Source organism: Eptesicus fuscus, chromosome 16, assembly GCF_027574615.1.
Source record: "Eptesicus fuscus isolate TK198812 chromosome 16, DD_ASM_mEF_20220401, whole genome shotgun sequence".
In the NCBI taxonomy this organism is placed as follows: domain Eukaryota; kingdom Metazoa; phylum Chordata; class Mammalia; order Chiroptera; family Vespertilionidae; genus Eptesicus; species Eptesicus fuscus.
Genome location: NC_072488.1, coordinates 60,649,384 through 60,670,898, shown reverse-complemented (window position 1 = coordinate 60,670,898; position 21,515 = coordinate 60,649,384). Strand labels below are relative to the sequence as shown.

Sequence of the window (21,515 nt, the reverse complement as noted above, 5' to 3'; positions counted from 1 at the left end):
GTGTATATATGTTTACCAGAGTTATATCCTCTTGTAGTATCGATCCCTTTAGTATTATGAAGTGGCCTTCCTTATCTCTTGTTATGGCCTTCACTTTGAGGTCTATTTTTTCAGATGTAAGTATTGCTACCCCAGCTTCTTTTTCATTTCCATTTGCCTGAAATATTTTTTCCATCCCTTCACTTTCAGTCTGTGTGAGTCCTTTGTTTTGAGGTGGGTCTTTTGAAGACAGCATATATGTGGGACTTTTTTTCTTATCCATTCAGACACTCTATGTCTTTTGATTGGAGCTTTTAATGGCAGATCCCTTGTAGGTAACTTTCTGTCTCTCTCTTGCTGCTCTTAAGATTCTTTCTTTGTCAAGGTTTACTATTGTAATTCTGATGTGTCTTCGTGTGGGTCTTTTTGGGTTCCTCTTATTTGGGACTCTCTGTGCTTGTGCAACTTTCTCCCCCCAGGTCAGGGAACTTTTCTGTCATTATTTCTTCAAATAGGTTTTCTATTCCTTGCTCAGCTTCAACTCCTTCTGGCACCCCTATTATGTGGATGTTGCTTCATTTTATATTGTCCCTACACTCCCTTAAACTCTCCTCCTGCTTTTAATTTTTTTTCCAATTGCTGTTCAGATTGGGTGTTTTCTACACTGTCTTCTAACTCACTGATTCAGGCCTCAGCTTCTTTTAGTCTACTTTGAAACCTTCTATTGTGTTTTTTATTGCAGCTATGTCATTCTTCATTTCCACTTGATTCTTACACATGTTGGTGAATTCCCCATCCAGACTATAGAACATCCTTATAACCATTACTCTTGAATTCTTTCTCTGACAAATTGCTTGCTTCCATTTTATTTCTTTCCCTTTCTGGCGATTCCTCCTTTTCTTTCCTTCAGGGATTATTTCTTTGTCTCCCTATTTTCGCTGTCCCTTTGTATTTGTTTCTATGTAATATGAGTTGCTGACAGTTCCTGGCCCTGGACGACATGCTTGATGTCCAAGAAGTTGAAGCCCCTAGCAATCCAATGGTCTGGGACTCCTTGGCCCAGAGGCTGGGTCTGCCTTCAGCCTTACGCCTGTAATGTCTCTGCCCTGAGTTGTATTCCCTTCCCCAATGGATCTGGTCCCTCAGTTGTCTGATACAGGTTCTTGGGGTTGGCGGGGACAGGTGCAGAGATCCTCTGGTGTGTGACTTCCTGTGAGGCCCCAGAGTTCTTTGGCATGCAATTCACTGAATGGCCCAGGCATTGGGACAGGGCAGTGCTCTAGGACCCTCTGGCTTGCCCTGTCAGCCTGGTCCTTGGGGCTGGGTGGGGTGCCTGGCTGGGGTCCCTTCCCAGTACCATCGGTGCTGTCCTTGGGGCTGGGTGGGCACTGGCCTGAATGTCCCTGGCCAGTACCATTGGTGCTGTCCTTGGGGCTCAGCAGGTGACTGGTTGGGCATTCCTTGAGGCTGGGCGGGTGCCAGACCAAGTGTCCCTGGCCAGCATCATTGGCACTGGACTTGGGGATGGGTGGGCACCTGGTAGGGCAGTTCTTAGGGCTCGACAGGCACTGGGCCAAGTGTTAATTTACTGTCAGTGCTGTCCTTGGAGCTAGGCAGGGTGCTGGGTGGAGGTTCCTGGGCTCACAGCAAGCACACAGTCAGTGTGGTCCTGAGGGCTGGGCCGGGATGGGCATGGGATACCTCTGTCTTGCACTCAACTCTTGGGGTCCGGTAGTGCCAGGTCTGGGAGTGCAGAGTCTGGTATCACCAGTCCAGGAGCGCAGGCAGGGAGTCTTGGTGTGGTAGGTCTCTCTGGCCTGCGGTCACTGCAGGCATCTGGATGCCGGTGGCAAGGTAGGGTGCCACTCACTGCAGGGGCCCAGCAGTGGTCCCTCACGTGTTATGGCTGGTGAGAGGCTCACTGCTCAGGTTAGGGGGAGTGTCAGAGGGCATTCTAGGTGTTGGTGTGGCTGCACTCCTGGCCTCCACTGCTTCCCTCTTCAAGATATGGTGTTGAGTTTTATTATTTCTTGATAAATTTTGGATATTAAGCCCTTATCAGATGTATCAGCAAATATGTTCTCCCTTCAGTGAGCTTTCTTTTCATTTTGTTGATAGTGTCCTTTGCTGTGCAAACACTTTTTAGTTTGATGTAGTCCCATTTGTTTATTTTTTCTTTTGTTTCCCTTGTCTGAGGAGATATATCAGAAAAAAAATATTGCTATGAAAAATGTCTGAAATTTTACTGACTAGGTTCTTTCTAATATTTTTATGGTTTTGAGTCTAACTTTTTAAGTCTTTAATCCATTCTGAGTTTATTCATGTGTATGGTGTAAGTTGGTACTCTAATTTCATTTTTTGCATGTATCTGTCTGATATTCCCCACATAATTTATTGAATACACTACCTTTACTCCTTGTATGTTTTTGCCTCTTTTGTCAAATATTAATTTGCTATAAATGTGTGGGTTTATTGCTGGGCTCTCTATTTTGTTCCATTGATATATATGTCTGTTTTTATACTAGTACCATGCTGTTTTGATTACTATGGCCTTGTATTGTGGTTTGATATCAGGTAGCCTGATTCCTCTAACTTTGCTTTTCTTTCTCAAGATTGCTATTGTTATTCAGGGTGTTTTGTGATTCCATATATATTTTTGGAATATCTGTCCTAGTTCTGTGAAATATGCCATTGGTGTCTTGATAGGAAATGTGTCGAATCTATAGATTGCTTTGCATAGTATGGACATTTTTTTTTAATATTTTTTATTGATTTTAGAGAGGAAGGGAGAGGGAGAGAGAGATAGAAACATTCATGATGAGAGACAATCATTGATCAGCTACTGGAGATCAAGCCTGCAACCTAGACATGTGCCTTAACCAGAAATTGAATCATGACCTCCTGGTTCATAGGTCAACACTCAACCATTGAACCACACCAGCATGGCTAGTATGGACATTTTAATTATATTAATTCTTTTCATCCATGAATACAGTATATGCTTCCACTTAATTGTATTATCTTCAATGTCTTATAATTTTCAGAGTATAGGTCTTTTACCTCCTTGGTTAAATTTACCCTTAGATATTTTATTCTTTTGAAGCAATTGTAAATGGGAATGATTTCTTAGTTTTCCTTTCTGATAGTTCATTACTGGTATATAAAAATGCATCTGATTTCTGGTATTTTATTGAATTCATTTATTAGTTCTAGTAAATTTTTGGTGGATCTTTAGTGTTCTCTACATACATGATCATATCATCTGTAAAGAGTAACACCTTTTCTTTTTAATATGGGTGTCTTTTATTTCTTTTTCTTGTCTGATTGCTATAGTTAGGACTTCCAGTAACATGTTGAGTAAGAGTGTTGAAAGCGGACATTCCTGTCTTGTTCCCAACATTGTAGTTTTGCCCATTGATTATGATGTTCACTGAGAGTTTGCTACATATGACCTTTATTATGTTGAGGTATGATCCCTCTATTTCAACTTTGCTGAGAGTTTTTATCATAAGTGGGTGTTGGATTTTATCGAATGCTTTTTCTGCATCTTTTGATATGATCATGTGGCTTTTATTCTTCATGTGTTTATGTCATATATCATGCTTATTGATTTGAAGATATAGTAACAACCTTGCATCACCAGGACAAACCCAATTTGATCATAGTGTATGATCTTTTTAATGTACTGCTAGATCTGTGCTTTTTATTATTATTATTTTGTTGAACATTTTAACATCTATATTCATCGGAATGTTAGTCTATAATTTTCTTTCTTTGTAGTGTCCATATCTATCTGGTTTTGGAATTGGGATAATACTGGCCTCATAAAAAGAGCTTAGATGTCTTCCCTCCTCTTGAATTATTTGGAATAGTTTAAGAAGAGTAGGTATTTAGGTCTTCTTCCTCTTCCCCTTCTTCTCCTCCTCTCCTTCTTCTTCTTAAAGCAGTCCCATTAACATTTCTTGTAATACAAGTTTGGTGGTAACAAATGCCTTTAGTTTTTTTGTTGTTGTTGTTTGTTGGTTTTTTTAGGAAGCTTTTTATTTCTCTTTTAATATTAAGTGATATCCTTGCTGGGTAAAGTAGTCTTGGTTGTAGCTCATTGCTTTTCAACACTTTGAATATTTGATGCCAGTCCCTTCTGGCTTGAAATGTTTCTACTGAGAAATCAGCTCCTTTGTAGATAACAGTGATAACTATCTTTCTCTTGTGGCTTTTAATTCTCTCTTTGTCTTTAACCTTAGCCATTTTAATTATTATGTGTCTTGAACTGGGTTTCTTTAGCTCCATCTTGTTTTGGACTCTGCACTTCCTGGACTTGTGTGTCATTTTTCTTCAGGTTAAAGAAGTGTTTAGTCATAATTTCATCTAAGAGATTCTTGATTCCTTCCTTGCTTTCTCTCTTTCTGATAACCACTGTGATATGGATGTTGTTACGTTTCATGTTGTCTCAAAGTTCCCTTAAACTATCCTCATTTTTTTAAATTCTTCTTTTTGATGCTCTGACTGTGTTTTTCTACCTTGCTTCCAAATCACTGACTCAGTCCTCTGCTTCATCTAACCTAATGTTTATTCCTTCCAGTGTATTCTTCATTTCAGAAATTGTATTCTTCATTTTTAATTGGTCCTTTTCCATGGTTTTTATGTCCCTTTTCATGCTCTTGAGCATCCTTATAACCATTACTTTGAACTCTATATCTGGTAAATGCTTGCCCCTATTTCACTTAGCTCTTTTTCTGGGGATTTCTCCTGTTCTTTTATTTGGGGCATGTTTCTTTATCACCCCATTTTGTCTGTTTGTTTGTGCTTCTTATGATTCCCAGACTTTGTGGGGTGGCCTTAAGTAGTAAGTGTTCTGTGGGATGCAGTAGTACAGTCTCCTTGATCACCTGAGCTCTGTGCTCCAGGGATTTCTCCTGTGTGGGTTAAGTGGAGCCTCCAGTTATAATTGATTCTTGATTGCTATTGACTATGAGGCTCAACCCTGACCACAGCGTGCAAGCTGCTGTGCAGGTGCTGAATTCCATGAAGCAGAAATTGCCTCAGCAGGGTTTGGTACCTGCCGAGATCTCCCTTTGGATATGCTGCTTATGAAGCTTGTTGGATTCTGCTCTGATGTGGTTTGAAGATTGCCAATGAGTGTGTTGTTCTGGGCCTCTTGGGATGAACTTTGGTACAGGCCAGTGTCAGAAGCTGTGTGTGACTTTCCTTCAGCAACCTGTTTGAAACTACAAGTGATCCACACTTTGTGGCTGCTTCTTCTAGGCCTGGGGGTGCATGGGGAGGATTATGATGCATACCAGGGCCGGTTTCTACCAGCATTGAGCCAGGGGGCAGGTCAGCAAACATCCCAAGATACCCTGACAAGATCAACCTCCACCTGCCTCTGCCTGCCTGCTGCCTAGTAGGCTTAGTCACTGAAAGAGCCTCCAGCTGTACTACTCAGCGGGGCATAAACTACAAGGATGGAGTGGGAGGGAGTCCAGGGGGTGGGGCTATTGCTTTCTCTTAGGCTGATGCCACATGAGGGGAGTGCTCCACCTAAGAAAGATGATATCTACAGTATGGGAGAATGACTCAGCACAATACCAAGAGCCACAAACCCCATACTCTCCTCATGAGAGAGTTTACTCCTCCAACCATCTGCAGAAACCCAGGGTGAGAGGCTGTGAATGAAATGTTGTGTGATGGCCCTTTAAGAAGGTACCTGTGCCTGTAGCAAACTTCTATCTCTCTGTAGTGGACAGAAACCCCATGCTTTTCACAGTTGTTATGTGGACTCCACTTTTCAGCTCTGGTGCTCTGGGATGAGGAGCTTGGCTTGGGATTTAGACCCCAAGCTTCTCAGGGGAACCCCTGAGCAGCTGAGATATCTCTCTAGAACCTCAGCCACTGCCCTGAGGAACAGGGCAAAACCTTTTTGTGTGTCTGCCCTTTCTTCCAGTCCTGATAAAACTTTTTCTGTAAATCCTTGGTTATAGGACTTCTCTTCAGCTGGTTTTCAGTTGGTTATTCAGGATGATTTTTCAATAATTTAGTTGTAATTCAAGTTTGGTCCACTACACCACCACCATCTTGGATCTACAGCCTTAATTTTTTTAAACAAATATATTTGGCAAAATATAATTCCCATTCCATACAATTTAACCAAGTCTTAGTTTTTTTTATTCCAAATAAATATAGTATATCTGTCTAATTTTAATAAGCAAAGAAAACTGAAGTTGAATTTAGATGAAAAATTCTCAAGAAAATACTAAAAAATAGGATCCAACAACATATAATTTTATATCCTGATCAATTGGATTTATCCCAGGAATACAGGGTTGGTTTAATACCTGAAAAACAATTAATGAAATATGTCATATCAATACAATAAAGAACAAACACCAATGATCATCCCAGAAAATGCAGAAAAAGTATTTGGCAAAATTCAACACCATTTTATGATTTAAAAAACTATAAACTAGGAATAGAAGAGAACTTAACCTGATAAAGAGTATATGCAAAAAAGCCCACAACTAACATCATACTTAATGCTGATAGAGTAATGCTTTTCCTCTATCTTGACAGTAACATGACAAAAATGCCCTTCTCACCTCTTCTAGTCAACATTGTCCTGAAGATTATCCTAGAAATAAGGCAAGAAAAAGAAATAAAATGCACCTAGATTGGTATGAAGTAAAAATATCTCTTTTCACAGATTATATGATCTTAGATATAGAAAATCCTAAAATATACTAAAAACTTATTAAAACTAATAAATGCATTTATCAAGTTGCAGGATACAAGATCAATATATAATAATCAATTACATTTCTATATTAGCAATGAATAATTCAAAAATGAAAATAAGAAAACAAATCCATTAAATGGAATTATACTAAAAGGGATAGCATCTAGAGAAGATAAAATATTTTGGAATACATTTAATAAAGGAAGTGCAAAACTTGTACTTTATAAAACGGAAGATTATTGTTAAAAGAAAATAAGACCTAAATAAACGGAAAGACATCCCATATTCATTCATCAGAAGACTTAAATTAACATTTTTAAAATGACAATACTGCCCTAACTGATTTGGCTCAGTGAATAGAGCTTCTGTCTGCAGACCAAAGGGTTCTGGGTTTGATTCTGGTCAAGGGCACATACCTTGGTTACCTGCTCCACTTGGCCCGGGCCCTGGTCGGGGTTTGTGCAGGAGGCAACCAATTGATGTGTTTCTCTCATATCGATGTTTCTCTCTGTCTTTCCCTCTCTCTTCCACTCTCTAAAAATCAATGGAAAAATGTCCTCGGGTGAGGATTAAAAAAACAAAAGACAATACTACCCCAAATTGATCTACAAATTCAATACAGAGCCTATCAGAATCTTAGCTGGCTTCTTTGTACAAATTGACATGATATATAAAGTTTATGTGGAAATTCAAATGACTTAGAATAGCCAAACAATTTTGAAAAAGGAGGACAAAGAGGATTAACAATTCCCAATTTCAGAACTCACAGCAAAACTATAGTGATCAAGAGAATATAATATTAACATAAGGAAAATATAGGTCAATGGAACAGAATAGAGAGTCCAGAAATTAACTCATATTTGTGGGCAAATTATTTTTTAAAAATTGGTGCCAATAAAATTTAATGGGCAAAGAAAAGGGTTGTTTTTGTTTTTCAACAAATTGTACTAGGACAACTGAATATCTACATGGAAAAGAATGAAGTTGAATTCCTTTCCACATGCAAATATTAACTTAAAATAGATTATAGGCTTGTATATAAGAGGTAAAATTATAAATCTCTCAAGAAGAAAGCATACAAGTAAATTTTTGTGACTGGGTTAGGTAATGTTTTCTTAGATACATATAGAAAGCATAAGCAACAAAAGAAAAATAAATAAATAAAAAGGACTTCATCAAAATAAAAACTTGTGCTACAAATGATGTCATCAATAAAGTAAAAGGGCATTGCACAGAATGGTAAAAAAAACATTTTCAAAGCATATGTCCTATAAGGGAATTGCATCTAGGATATGTATAAAGAATCTTACAGCTTAATAAGAGCCCAACTGAAACAAGGGCAAAAGATCTTGAGACATTTCTCTATAGAAGATACATAAATGGCAAATAGGCACATGAAAAGATGCTCAACATTATTAGCAATCAGAGAAATGCAAATAAAAATTATGCCATTTCACAAGCACTAGGATGGCAACAATTAAAAAAACAACAGACAGTGACAAGTGTTGGCAAAGATGTAGATAATTTGGAACCCTCATACATTGCTGGTGGGAATGTAAGATAGCAAGGCCACTTTGGAAAACATTTTGGCAATTCTTCAAAATGTTAAAAATAAAATTACCTTAAAGCCCCAAAATTCCACTCTTATCTATTGAAGAGCAATGAAAACATTGGTCCACACAAAAACTTGTGCACAGATGTTGTTAGCAACATTATTTATAATAGCTAGAAAGTGTAAATCACTCAAATGTCCTGACATCTATGCAAGGGAATATTATTTGGCATTAAAAATAATGAAGTACTCCTAGAAGTGGGATCACTAGGCTAAAAGATCCTTTCTTTTTTTGTTCGGTTGGTTTTTTTAATCCTCACCCAAGGATATTTTTTCCATTGATTTTTAGAGAAAGTGGAAGGGAGAGGGTAGGGTTAGAGAGAAAAAGAGACAGAGGAGAGAGAAACCTTGATGTGAGAGACATCGATTGGTTGCCTCCCACATGTGCCCTGATCAGGGCCAGGGACCAAACCTGAAAACCAGGTATGTGCCCTTCATTGGGAATCGAACCTGAGACCCGCTGATGTGTGGGCCAACATTCTAACCACTGAGAAATGCCGTCAAGGGCCTGTAGTTCCATTTTAAGTTTTTTGAGTAAATTCCATACAGTTTTTCATAGTGGCTGCACAGTCTGCATTACCACCAGCAGTATACTAGGGTTCCCTTTTTTCCACATCCTCGCCAGCATTTGTTGTTTGTTGATTCTTAAGAAGACCGAAATACCAATCAGAAAGGATATATGCACCTCTATATACATAGCAGTGTTTTTACAATAGCTAAAATCTGGAAAGAGCCCACATGCCCATGAGTAGACGAGTGGATAAAAAGCTTTGGTACATTTACACTGTGAAATACTATGCAACTGTAAAAAAGAAGGATTTCTTATCCTTTGTGACAGCATGGATGGATCTGGAAAGTATTATGCTGAGTGAAACAAGCCATTTAAAGAAAGACAAATATCACATGATCTCACTTATAAGTGGAATCTAATGAACATAATAGGCTGACTAACAAAATAGTGCCAGAGGCATCGAGGCATGGAACAGATTGACATCTCAGAGGGAAAGGAGGTGGGGGGAGACAGGAAGAGATTAATCAAAGAACTTACATACATACTAGAGGCCCAGTGCACGAATTCGTGCACCAGTGGGATCCCTCAGCCTGGCCTGCGGGATTGGGCCAAAACCGGCTCTCTGACATGCCCCAAGGGGTCCCGGATTGTGAGAAGGTGCAGGCCAGGCCAAGGGATCCCACCGGTGCACAATCGGGGCTGGGGAGGGATGTGGAAGGTTGGCCAGCCAGGGAGGGACCACAGGAGAGCTCCAGGGCATTTTTGGCCCAACTAGCTCAGTCCTGATTGGCTGGACTCCAGCAGCAAGCTAACCTACAAATCAGAGCATCTGCCTCCTGGTGGTCAGTGCATGTCATAGCAAGCAGTTGATCAGCCTTAGCATATCATTAGCATATTACACTTTGATTGGTTGAACAGATAACCAGACACTTAGCATATTAGGCTTTTATTATATAGGATATGCATAACCAATAGACACAGACAATAGTATGGGTGGGCAGGGACTGGGAAGAGGGGTGTAAAGGAGGGAAGAAATTAAGAGTCATCTGTAACACTGTCAACAATAAAAATATTTTTTAAAATGTTTTTAATAGTGAAGTACTGATAGCTGCTAAATCATGGATGACCCTTGAAAACATTAAGCTAAGGGAAGGAAGCCAGTCACAATAGACCACACTCATGTTGTATTATTCCATTTACACGAAATGTCCAGAATAAGACAGATCATAGAAGCAGAAGGTAGATTAGGGATTGCTTCAGGCAGATGCTTGGGTGGTGGACAGTGGGTGTAAATGGTGAGACTCTAATGGGTACTGGGTTTTATTTGCAGATGATGAAAAATTCTAACACTAGATTATGAGATTGTGGTGTTATTACACAACTCTTTTAATATACTAAAAAATTTAAATTGTGCCTTTGGAATGGGTGAGTTTTGTGGTATGTAAATTATATTCTAATAAACCTTTTACCAAAAAAACTGATACTCCATTTTGTATTCCTGACAGCAGAGTGTATGAAATTATAATTGCCCATTTTAACGTTAATCAACACACACTAAGAAATTTACCAATTTGTTAAACTAGAACAGTGGTTCAACTGAAAGAGATTTTGCCCCCCAGTGGACATCCAGCAATGTCTGGAGACACTTGTGTTTGTCACTGCTGGGGTGGGGGATGCCACCGGCCTCTAGTAGAGGCCAGGGGTGCTGTAAGCACACTGTAAGGCATAGACAGCTCCCTATGCCACACACTCATCCAACCCAATAGGTCGCTACTATCAAGGTGAAGATACCCTGGACTCGAAATAGTATCTTGTTTTAATTTACATTTCTTTGATTATTCATAAGAGTAAATTTTTCCACGTTTCTGAATAGCTATATTTTATAAAATTTCTGTTCACATTTCTCATCAATTTGTATGAGTTCCTCATATTAAGATATTAACTCTGTATTTTATTTACTGAGTCTGTTTTCTGGCAAATTTTAATTTATATTAACCATCAATATGTTTTTGTTTAGTCAGACATCATTTTTTAATTGTATCTAGTCTAGAAAGTTCTTCCCCAGGCTGCCTCTTCCTCCCCCAATAATCTCATTTTTTAAAGATATGTTTTTGTTGATTTCAGAGAGAAAGGAAGAGGGAGAGTGAGAGAAACATTAATGATGAGAGACTCATTGATCAGCTGCCTCCTGCATGCCCCCTACTGGGGATGGAGCCTGCAACCTGGGCATGTGCCCTGACCGAGAATCGAACCTCCTGGTTCATAGGTAGATGCTCAACCACTGAGTCATGCTGGCTGGGCAATAATCTCATTTGTCTTCCTTAACAATGGAATGCAGTGACACTCAGTAAGGTAGTTACACACCTCACACAGTAAAAGCAGTAGTCACAGGTATAACCATGTCAGTTTTGCAGAAATATATACTAAATAAATATCAAAGCTGGAAATGGAATTTGTTTGCAGTTTGGGATTAATAACTCATTACTTAACGAATTTTCTGATATGATCACAAAGTTGGTGGAAATGAAACTGTGTGTGTGTGTGTATTTGGTAAGAAGGAGGACAATATTTCTAATCAAGAAATTCAAATGGTCCTGGCCACAACCAATTCAAAAGATTGTGGGTTTGATTCCTGGTCAGGGCACATGCCCAGGTTGCAGGCTCCATCCCCAGTAGGGGGCATGCAGGAGGCAGCTGATCAATGAGTCTCTCATCATTAATGTTGCAGGTTTGTTCCCTGTGGGGGCGCATATGGGAGGCAACTGATCAATGTTTCACTCTCACATAAAAGTTTATCTCTCTCTCATTCTCTCACATTCGTCTCTCTAAAATCAATGAAAAACATATCAGTTGAGGAATTTAAAAAAGAAAGAAATTAAAGGGGGTTCTTATTTTATTACATAATACAGAAATTTTGTAAGTCTTTGATAGTCTATCAGTTAAGTGAATGAATGGGAATAAGTATAGATATCTTCCTATTGTTGTACAGATGGAGAATGAGTTAGATTCTGCTCGTTCTGAAATAGAACTCCTCAGAAGTCAGATGACAAATGAGAGAATCTCCATGCAGAATCTAGAAGCTTTGCTGGTGGCCAATCGGGACAAAGAATATCAGTCTCAGATAGCGCTTCAAGAAAAAGAATCTGAAATTCAGCTGCTTAAAGAACACCTGTGTTTGGCAGAAAATAAAATGTGAGTTAGTTAGCAGTATCATAACAAAGTCATATTCCTTAAAGTTTTGATACTTTATTGGTTAGGAGAATTTTAAAGCTGAAATTTACATAGTTTAAGCATCCATAATTAGCCATTAATTAAACTGAGCACCAGAAATATTGTGATTTGCCAAAAATTTAGTACTAGTTTCTATTACCTGTTTAGCTAAATTGATTTAAATTTAAGTTTAACCATTGTGTTGATTGTTTCCAATAGAGCTTTGAGTATAATAAGATGTCTAATCTATAATATTGCCTTTAGGAAATATTATAACCCGATTAGAAAAAAAACACTTCTGAAACCAGAAGAATTTTTCTATATATGAACCCACCTGGTATTGCTCCCTAATCTTTCCACTTGTCACACTGTGTTTGCTTGTGTACCTATAATGTACATACTAGGTACCTGGAAGGACTCCTGCATTCACAGAATACTGAAGACTTCCCTTAGAGCATTGACTGTGGCTGCTGCTTTCAGCATCCCAGCACCATTAGCAGCGTATTCCATGACCCTGCTGGAAGGGTGGGTGGAAATGCCTGCCTGGATAGTGAATGTTTTGTTGTTAAACTTGGTCTGTTGTTAACCTCTCACCAAAAACAGAGGCATGGGGACCCCCAGCCTCTGTTCTTATCTGTCTCCTCTGTGACACTTTTTCATCCAGTCTCAACTCTGCCCCCCTGTCTGAGTTTGGGGCCTGGGGAGGGATAGGAATCATGATCTCAGGAATCAGGCACTCACAGGAGCCCCTGACTGAGCCCAGCCTGCAAAGCCCAAGCCAGTTCCTTCAGAAACTGTTTCCAGGTTATGGCAGCTGTCACTGAGTCCCTTTTAGTCACTGAAGCTGGGCTGTTGTGCTACCTTTAACCAATTCTGCCAGGTCACTTTCTCAAGCCGGAGGTGGAAATCTCTTAAGAATGTAACCTTAAAGGCTACCTTCTGTTTCAGACTGGCTGATCAGTACTGTCCCTTACACGGGTAAACACGATCAACTTGTGTGTCCTAGAGTGCCGTCCTGGGAACAAGCAGCGAGGGTAGAGCACTCTGTACAAGCAGCATTCGTCTCCGTCGTTATCTTCCTGATGCAGTGCGCCATGTTATGGGGGTTTGTGGCATGGGTTAGCCCTAAAGGAGATCCTGTTAAATGGAGGAGAGTGTGTGCAGGAATATCAGATTTAATTCTGAGCGTACACAAAGCACGTGGTTGATCTAATATATAACAGACCATATGAATTCCAGTTTTGACTATTTGGTTATACCATTACTTAAGAGTATAATACTTTAAAACACTTTTATAAAAATAATGTGCTATCCTATCTAATAAAAGAGTAATATGCAAATTGACAATCACTCCAACACACAAGATGGCTGCCCCCATGTGGACACAAGATGGCCGCTACAAGATGGCCAGCAGGGGAGGGCAGTTGGGAGGGACCAGGCCTGCAAGGGAGGGCAGTTGGGGGCAATTAAGCCTGCAGGGGAGGGCAGTTGGGAGGGACCCAGGCCTGCAGGGGAGAGCAATTGGCAGGGACCAGGCCTGCAGGGGAGGGCAGTTAGGGGCAATCAGGCTGGCAGAGGGGAAGTTAGGCATCAGTCAGGGTGGCAGGGGAGTGGTTAGGGGGTGATCAGGCTGGCAGGCAGAAGTGGTTAGGGGCAATCCGGAAGGAAGGCAGGCGAGCAGTTAGTTGGGAGCCAGCAGTCCTGGATTGTGAGAGGGATGTCTGACTGCCCTTTTAGGCCCGATGATCAGGCCTAAACGGGCAGTCGGACATCCCTCGAGGGGTCCCAGATTGGAGAGGGTACAGGCTGGGCTGAGGGACACCCCCTCCCCCATACACGAATTTCGTGCACTGGGCCTCTAGTAAATAGATAATAGACACAGATAACAGATAATATTACTTCATGTAAACACAAGGAAACTGACACAGAGAAAGTTTAACTAATTGAATGTGATTGGCACACCTTAAGCTTTTCAAGTAGGCTACCTTGTACATTTACTACACCTAAAATTGGCATATATGTCTATAAAGATCACAGTTTGGCTTGGATCCAGGTAAGGAAACATTGCTAACGTGGTTCAGAAAGTTCTAGACTTTAAAAAGTCTAATCAACTCTCTCTCTCACATTCTTTCACACAGGGCCATCCAGAGTAGAGACGTGGCCCAGTTCAGGAATGTCGTCACACAACTGGAAGCTGATTTAGACATTACCAAAAGGCAGCTAGGTACCGAGCGCTTTGAAAGGTAAGTTGGTCTCTGTGCAGTATTTAGGCTGGGAGCATTCTTTCTTAGATAACAACAGATTTTGGTTATTCCATGATGGCTACGTGTTAAAGTGTGAATTGAACTTCAGTTTTACCACTGGATTAATAATGCCACTGAATACAAAATTTAAAAGTTCTATTTTAAACATTTTGCTTTAGGGAAAGGGCTGTGCAAGAACTTCGCCGCCAGAATTACTCAAGTAATGCTTATTATTTGAATTCTACGATAAAGCCAAATACAAAATGTCATTCACCGGAACGTGCTCACCACCGATCTCCTGACCGAGGCCTGGATCGATCTCTAGAAGAGTGAGTGGTTTAAGGGTCCATTCTCTGGGGACCATATAGCAATATACAGTGACTATTTGAGGATGTAAGGAAACGCAGTAACAGTCTGTCAGGAATAGTGCTATTGAAACATGATTAGTTATGTTCACATAAAAATGAAGTATTTTGACTTAGTTTTATAAAAATATTCTAAAGTAAAAGATCTCTATTTTTATCTGTTTGCATAAATTTTATTTTTAAAATCTGATTTTCTTTTTATTTCTACATCCATTTGTATTAAATTTTTATTGAATTTTTAGAGAAAGTGGTAGGGAGAGAGAGAGTGACACACACACAGAGAGAGAGAGACAACAATTTGTTCTTCTACTTATTTATGTATTCATTGTGGATCAAACCCACAACCTTGGCATATCTGAGATTTTACTGCCTATATTTTCTTCTAGGATTTTTATGGTTTCGTGACTTACATTTAAGTCTTTTATCCATTTTGAGTTCATTCTTGTGTATGGTGTACGTTGGTGGTCTAGTTTAAAAATTTTTTTGCATTTATCTGTCTAATTTTCTCAACACCACTTATTGAAGAGACTGTCTTTACTCCATTTTATGCTTTGCCTCCTTTGTCAAATATTAATATAAAAGAGATGTGGATTGATTTCTGGGCCGTCTGTTTTGTTCTATTGATCTATATACCTGCTCTTTGCCAGAACGAGTCTTTTTTAAAATTGCAATGGCATTGTAGTATAGTTTGATATCAAGTATTGTGATATCTCCAACTTGGTTCTTTCTCAAGATTTCTGAGGCTATTTTGGGGTCTGCGTTGTTCCATATAAAGTTTTAGAATGTTTTTTTCTAGATCTTTAAAATATGCCATTGGTATTTTAATAGGAATTTCATTGGATCTATAGATTGCTTTGGATAGTATGGACATTTTAATAATGTTAATTTCCCCAATCCATGAGCACAGTAAATGCTTCCACTTATTTGTATCTTACTCAATTTCTTTCTTCAATGTCCTATAGTTTTCAAAGTACAGGTTATTATGTTTTTTTGTTGTAACAGTAAATAGGATTATTTCTTAATTTCTCTTTCTGAGAGTTCATTATTGGTGTATAAGAATGCTACTGATTTCCTGATACTTTGCCAAATTCATTTATTCTATCAAGTAATTATTTGATGGAATGTTCAGGGTTTTCTATGTACAATATCATGTTATCTGTGAACAATGAGTTTTACTTTCTTCTATTCTATTTGGGTGGATGCCTTTTATTTCTTCATCCTGTATGATCCCTGTGGCTAGAGCTTAGTTGAATATGAGTGGTGAAAGCAGACATCATGTCTTGTTCCTGATATGAAGGAAAATGCTTTTAATTTTTGCCCATTGAGTATGTTGGGTATGGTTTTGTCATATGTGGCCTTTATTATGTTGTGGTATGATCCCTCTATTACCACATTGCTGAGAGTTTTTATCATAAATGGGTGCTGGGTTTTACCAAATGTTTTTTCTGCATGTATTGATATAATCACATGATTTTAATTCTTCATTTTGTTTATGTACTATATCACATTTATTGATTTGCAAATATTTTACCAACTATCATCCTGGAATAAATCTTTAACGTATTACTGGGTTTAGTTTGCTAATATTTTGTTGAGATTTTTAGCATCTACGTTCATCAGGGATATTGGTCTATAATTTTATTTCTTTGTAGTGTCTTTATCTGGTTTTAGAATTAGGATAATGGGGTCTCTTAAAAAGTGCTTGGAAGTCTTCCCTTCTCTTGAATTGTTTTTAATAGTTTGAAGAAGGACAGGTGTTAGTTCTTCTTTAAATGTTTGGTAAAATTCACCTATGAAATTATCCAGTCCAGGACTTTTGTTTGTTGGGAGTTTTCTCATTGATGCTTCAATTTTATTAGTTGTAATCATCTACTCAGGTTTTCTGATTCTCCTGATTCAATTTGGAAGATTGTATTTCCTAGGAATTTATTCATTTCAATTTGTTATTCAATTGTTGGCATATAGTTGTTCATATTATTTTCCTATAGTCTTTTGTAATTGTTACTTCTCCTCTTTCATTTCTAATTTTATTTATTGCATCCTCTTTTTCTCGTGGTCACTCTGGTTAAAGGTCTGTCAATCTTTTTTTATTGTGTCAAAGAACTACGTAGTTCTTTATTTCATTGATCTTTTGTATTGTTTTTTTAGTCTCCATGTCATTTACGTCCACTGTGATCTTTATTATTTCATTTCTTCAATTTATTCTGGGCTTTTTTGTTGTTGCTTCTTTTCTAATTCCTTTGAGTTGACAGTTAGATTGTTTATTTGAGATTGTTCTTGTTTCTTGAGGTAGGCTAACTTTGAGAATATTTCATGTGTACTTGAGAAGAATGTATATTCTGCTGTTCTGGAATAAAATATTCTGTAAATATGTTTTCAACTACCCTATGTATTTTGATTGGAATATTTAAGCCACTTATATTTAAAGTGATTTATTGATACTTACAAATTTATTGCCATTTCATTCTCTGTAATCTCCTCCTCCTCCTTCTTCTTCCTTCTCATTCTCTTTCTCTTCATTTCTCTTCACCTTTAAGAAAACCCTTTGACATTTCTTATAATACTGGTTTATTGGTAATCAACTCCTCTAGCTTTTTCTTGTCTTTGAAACTCTTTCTCCTTCAATTTTAAATGATAATCTTGCTTGGTAAAGTTTGAATATTTGATGCCAATCCCTTCTGGCCTAAAATGTGTCTGTTGAGAAATCAGCTGATAGTCTTATGGGAGCTTCCTTGTATGTAGCTAACTGCTTTTCTCTTGCTGCTTTTCAGATTTTCTCTTTGTCTTTAACCTTTGCCTTTTTAACTATGATGTGTCTTGATATGGGCCTCTTTAGGTACATCTTGTTTGGGACTCTCTGCGCTTCCTGGACTTATGTTATTTCCTTCACCAGGTTAGGGAAATTTTCAGCCATTATTTCTTAAAATAGATTCTCAATACCTTTCTCTCTTTCTCTCTCTCTCTCTCTCTCTCTCTCTCTCTCTCTCTCTCTCATTTTTTCTGGTACCTCTATGATGCGGATGTTGTTATGCTTCATGTTGTCTCAAATATCCCTTAAACTATCCTCATTTTAGAATTATTTTCCTTTGCTGCTCTAATTGAGAGTTTTTTACTACTTTGTCTTCTAAATTTCTGATTCAGAGTCTACTTCATCCAACCTACTGTTTGTTCCTTCTAGTGTATTCTTCATTTCAGATACTGTGTAATACCTTTTTGACTGGTTCTTCTTATGGTTTCTGTATATATTTTTATGTTTGCTATCTCTTTGTTGAAGTTCCCACTAGTTCCTTTAGCATCTTTATAAACATTTTTTTAACTCAAATTGCTTGCCCTCATTTTATTTAGCTCTTTTTCTGGAGATTTCTCCTGTTCTTTTACTTGGGGCATGTTTCTTTGTCTTCCTATTTTGTCTGTCTCTTTGTGTTTGTTTCTATGTATTATGTAGATCTATATCTCCTAGTCTTGGTAGGGTGGACTTACGTAGTAGGTGTTCTGTGGGACCCAGTGGTGCAGTCAGTCTCTTTCTTCACCTGATCTGGGTGCTCTAGTAATGTCCCTGTGTGTGTTATGTGGGCCCTCCTGTTGTGATTGAGTCTTGAACTTGCTATTGGCCTATTCATTAGTGAATTTGACACTCAGGATGGCTGACTATGAGGATTGTTCCTGATCACAGAGTACGAGTGCTGTGCAGGTGCTGACCACATAAAGTAGAATTTGCCTCAGCAGGATCTAGTGCCTGCCAAGATCTCCCTTTGGATATGCCACTTGTGTAGTTAATTGGATCCTGCTCTAATGTTGTCTGAATCTGGCCTCTGGGCATTTTGGGAGAGGCTCTGGTGCAGGTCAATGTCACACACTGCCTGTGACTGGCTCAGAGCTACTTGTTTGGAGCTACAAAGTGGTCTGTAGTTTGTGGCTGCCTCTGCTGGGCCTTGATGTGTGTGGAAGACGAAGCTGCATACCAAGGCCAGCTTCCACTGGCACCAAGCCTGGGGACAGGTCAGTAAAAGTTGCAAGGCATCTGCAGTTTTCCTTTGCCTGCCTCCACCTGCTGACTGCCTTCAGTCACTGGAAGAGCCTCTTACAGTACTTGAATTGCATGCGGTAGGTTGTCAGTGAGTCACCAGGTAGGAAAAGTGGTGTTCACCAGATTGATACAAGTTCAAACTCTTACCAGTGCTGGGTCAGAGGCCACTCAGCAAAAGTCCCAGGATATACAAAGTCTAGCTACCACCTGCCAGGTTCCTGAAGACCTTTGTAGTAGGGCAGCCTCAGGGAGTGGTCAGTCAGGGTGAGGCCAGCAGAGTTTTTCAAGCCTAAACAGACCAAAATTTGGCCAGTGAAAGGGAGGGCTCTATGAGAGAAAAATGGGCCTCATCCTAGAGCCACACAACTCAGTCTGTCCCAGATTCAGTCCAGGCCTCCTTGGCAGGGAGGGGCCACCAAGAGTTGGGATGAGGCTGCCAGGAGCCCAGAGGTTGGGTCTAGTGTATCTCCCTTGATGGGAAGGCACCCATCAAGTTCACAGGAAAGTGGGAGGATTGACCCCACCCCAAAGCCACATAACTCAGTCAGGGATACCCCTGAGTCTGCTGGGACCTCTATTCCATGGCCCAGTCAGCTGACTCCTCAGCAAAGCATGAGCTCTGCAGGGTGTGGCAACAGGGAATTGAGAGGATGGGGCTTTTGTGTTCCCCCAGGCTGATACCATAAAGGAAGGTAGTGCTCCACCCAAAAACGATGGCATCTGTAGTTTGAGTGTGGGACTCAGCACAGGGATCCTGGCGGCTGCCCCTTTGGTTCTCTCCCCAAAGTTATAAACCCATCTCTCCTCACAGTCCTCTAGTCTGCTCTGCCCTCTCTATGCTGGAATACAGGGTGACTGGCTGTGAATAAGATTTTGTGTGTTGGTGCTCTAAGAGGATGTCTGGTTCTCCAACAGACCCCTACCTCTCCATGCAGGACAGAATCCCTGCTGGTTTTCACAGCCAGATTTTATGTGGGCTCTTCTTCCCAGGTCTGGTGCTCTGGGCCAGGGAGCTAGGTGAGGGCTTGAGACTCCATGCTTCTCATGGGGAACCCCCTGCAAGAACCTCAACTGCCACCTGTGGGTGCAGGCTGGCCTTTTTTGTGTCTCTGCCCTTCCTACCATTTTTGATGTGGCTTCTTCTATTAATCCTTGGTTATAAGACTTCTGTTCAGCTAGTCTTTACTTGACTATTCAGGTTGTTCTATATTTAGTTGCAATTCCAGTTCTGTCCTACTCTGCCATCATCTTGAATCTTCTTACTTAACTTTTGCTGTTAGTTTTAAATGGTATCCTTTGATGGCCACCTCTTATTTAGACAATAAATTTACTTAATTTGCTTTCCTACTACCACTGGTCTGTTTCTTATCCCTTTGCCTTTTCCAGGCTGTCGTATAAATGAAATCTTATCGTATGTAGTTTCTAATGGCTGACTTTCACTCAGCATAACATATTTGAGATTTCCCCAGGTTTTCATGTGCTTCAGATGTTGTTGCATATTTCTTTTAACTGCTGAATAATATTCCATTGTGTGGGTCTACCAGTTTTGTTTTATTTTACTTTTTATTTGGAAAGAGTTACAGTATAACTGGTAGGTGCAAAAATAGTTATAGAGAGTTACCCATGTCCTTCCCCCAGTTTACCAATGACAATATCTTACAAAGGAAGAAATTAACCTTGGTACAATGTTAATATAGGCCTTTTTCAGTTTTCACCAGTTTTTGCCTGCACTCATTGTATGTACAGCTTTTTTTACACAACACCCATATTTCATCACCACAATCAAGACACTGAATTGTTCCATCAGCAACAAGGAATTCAATCCCTCATGATATCCCTTCATAGTCAAAGCACACACCCACCACTTGGCAAACACTAATTTATTCTACACCTGTATAATTCTGTCATTTTGAGAATGTTATAGAAATGGAATCATGACTACTATGTAACTTTTGAGATATATATATTTTTTGATTTAGCACAATGTTCTTGAGATCCATTCAAGTTGTATGTAATAATAATCCATTCCTTTTTATTGTTGACTATGATTCCAAGATATGGATGTATCACCATTTGTAAAAACTGAGCAAAAGAAATATACACTGTATCTCTGTTTCTTCACAGAAGTTGGTAAAAATCTTAAGTATTGCTGAAGTAATATTAGAATATATTTTTATACATGGTGAAATCTTTGAAGTAAAAATATTAATCTGCACAATTTTCTTCTCTCTCATAGGAATCTTTGCTATAGAGATTTCTGACATGCGAAAAGATTCTTCACATCCTTGGGAGAGGTCAAAATGTCAAACTGATTTTTTTTCTACTTGATTGCATTTATTTTTTAATCCTTGACAATGTTAAAGGTATATATTAACTTTGTGCCTCTGAATATCTGTTCTTATGTGCCATATTGCAGAGATCAGAGATGACTTATAAAAATAAAAATGCGTGTGGCTCTTTCTACCCATACAGTAATAGTGAGTGTAAATCCACTTACTTCACTATTGAACACTGTTATGTTAACTATCTGGAGTAAATAAAGAAGCTTATAACAAAGAGGGAAAAGTGTTTTTTACAAAACTGATTTCCTTTCCTTTCTTGGTACCTCATATAATTGGATGGTTATTTTTCTTTGTTATTTATCCTTTCTTGGCTGGAGAAGTTCTGCCAAAACAGGCACAGTTTGCTGGTACTGGGCTGGGTCCCAGTATGCTACATTGGACCCAGCCGGATGCAAATTCCAGGCCATAATCTGACTTCAAAGCAGCAGATAGTAGGAGTGTGTCAGGATCTTAAATCCATAACATTGTACCACTGATTAACATACATTTCTGC

The 21,515-nt window shown here is 39.1% G+C and overlaps 1 protein-coding gene across 4 annotated transcripts in view; it reads left to right on the top strand.

Annotated features, from left to right (window-relative positions):
* LOC103299684 (testis-specific gene 10 protein-like) overlaps nucleotides 1-21,260 on the top strand; it is a 141,718-nt gene extending 120,458 nt beyond the window's left edge. For all 4 annotated transcript variants that reach the window (XM_054728455.1, XM_054728453.1, XM_054728451.1 and 1 more), the window contains exons 17-20: nucleotides 11,825-12,027; nucleotides 14,184-14,288; nucleotides 14,468-14,617; nucleotides 20,917-21,260. In XM_054728455.1, the coding sequence (XP_054584430.1) occupies nucleotides 11,825-12,027; nucleotides 14,184-14,288; nucleotides 14,468-14,617; nucleotides 20,917-20,941 (483 nt within the window). In that variant the 3' untranslated portion in view covers nucleotides 20,942-21,260. The remainder of the gene's footprint in view (nucleotides 1-11,824; nucleotides 12,028-14,183; nucleotides 14,289-14,467; nucleotides 14,618-20,916) is intronic.
* Nucleotides 21,261-21,515: the final 255 nt, after the last annotated feature.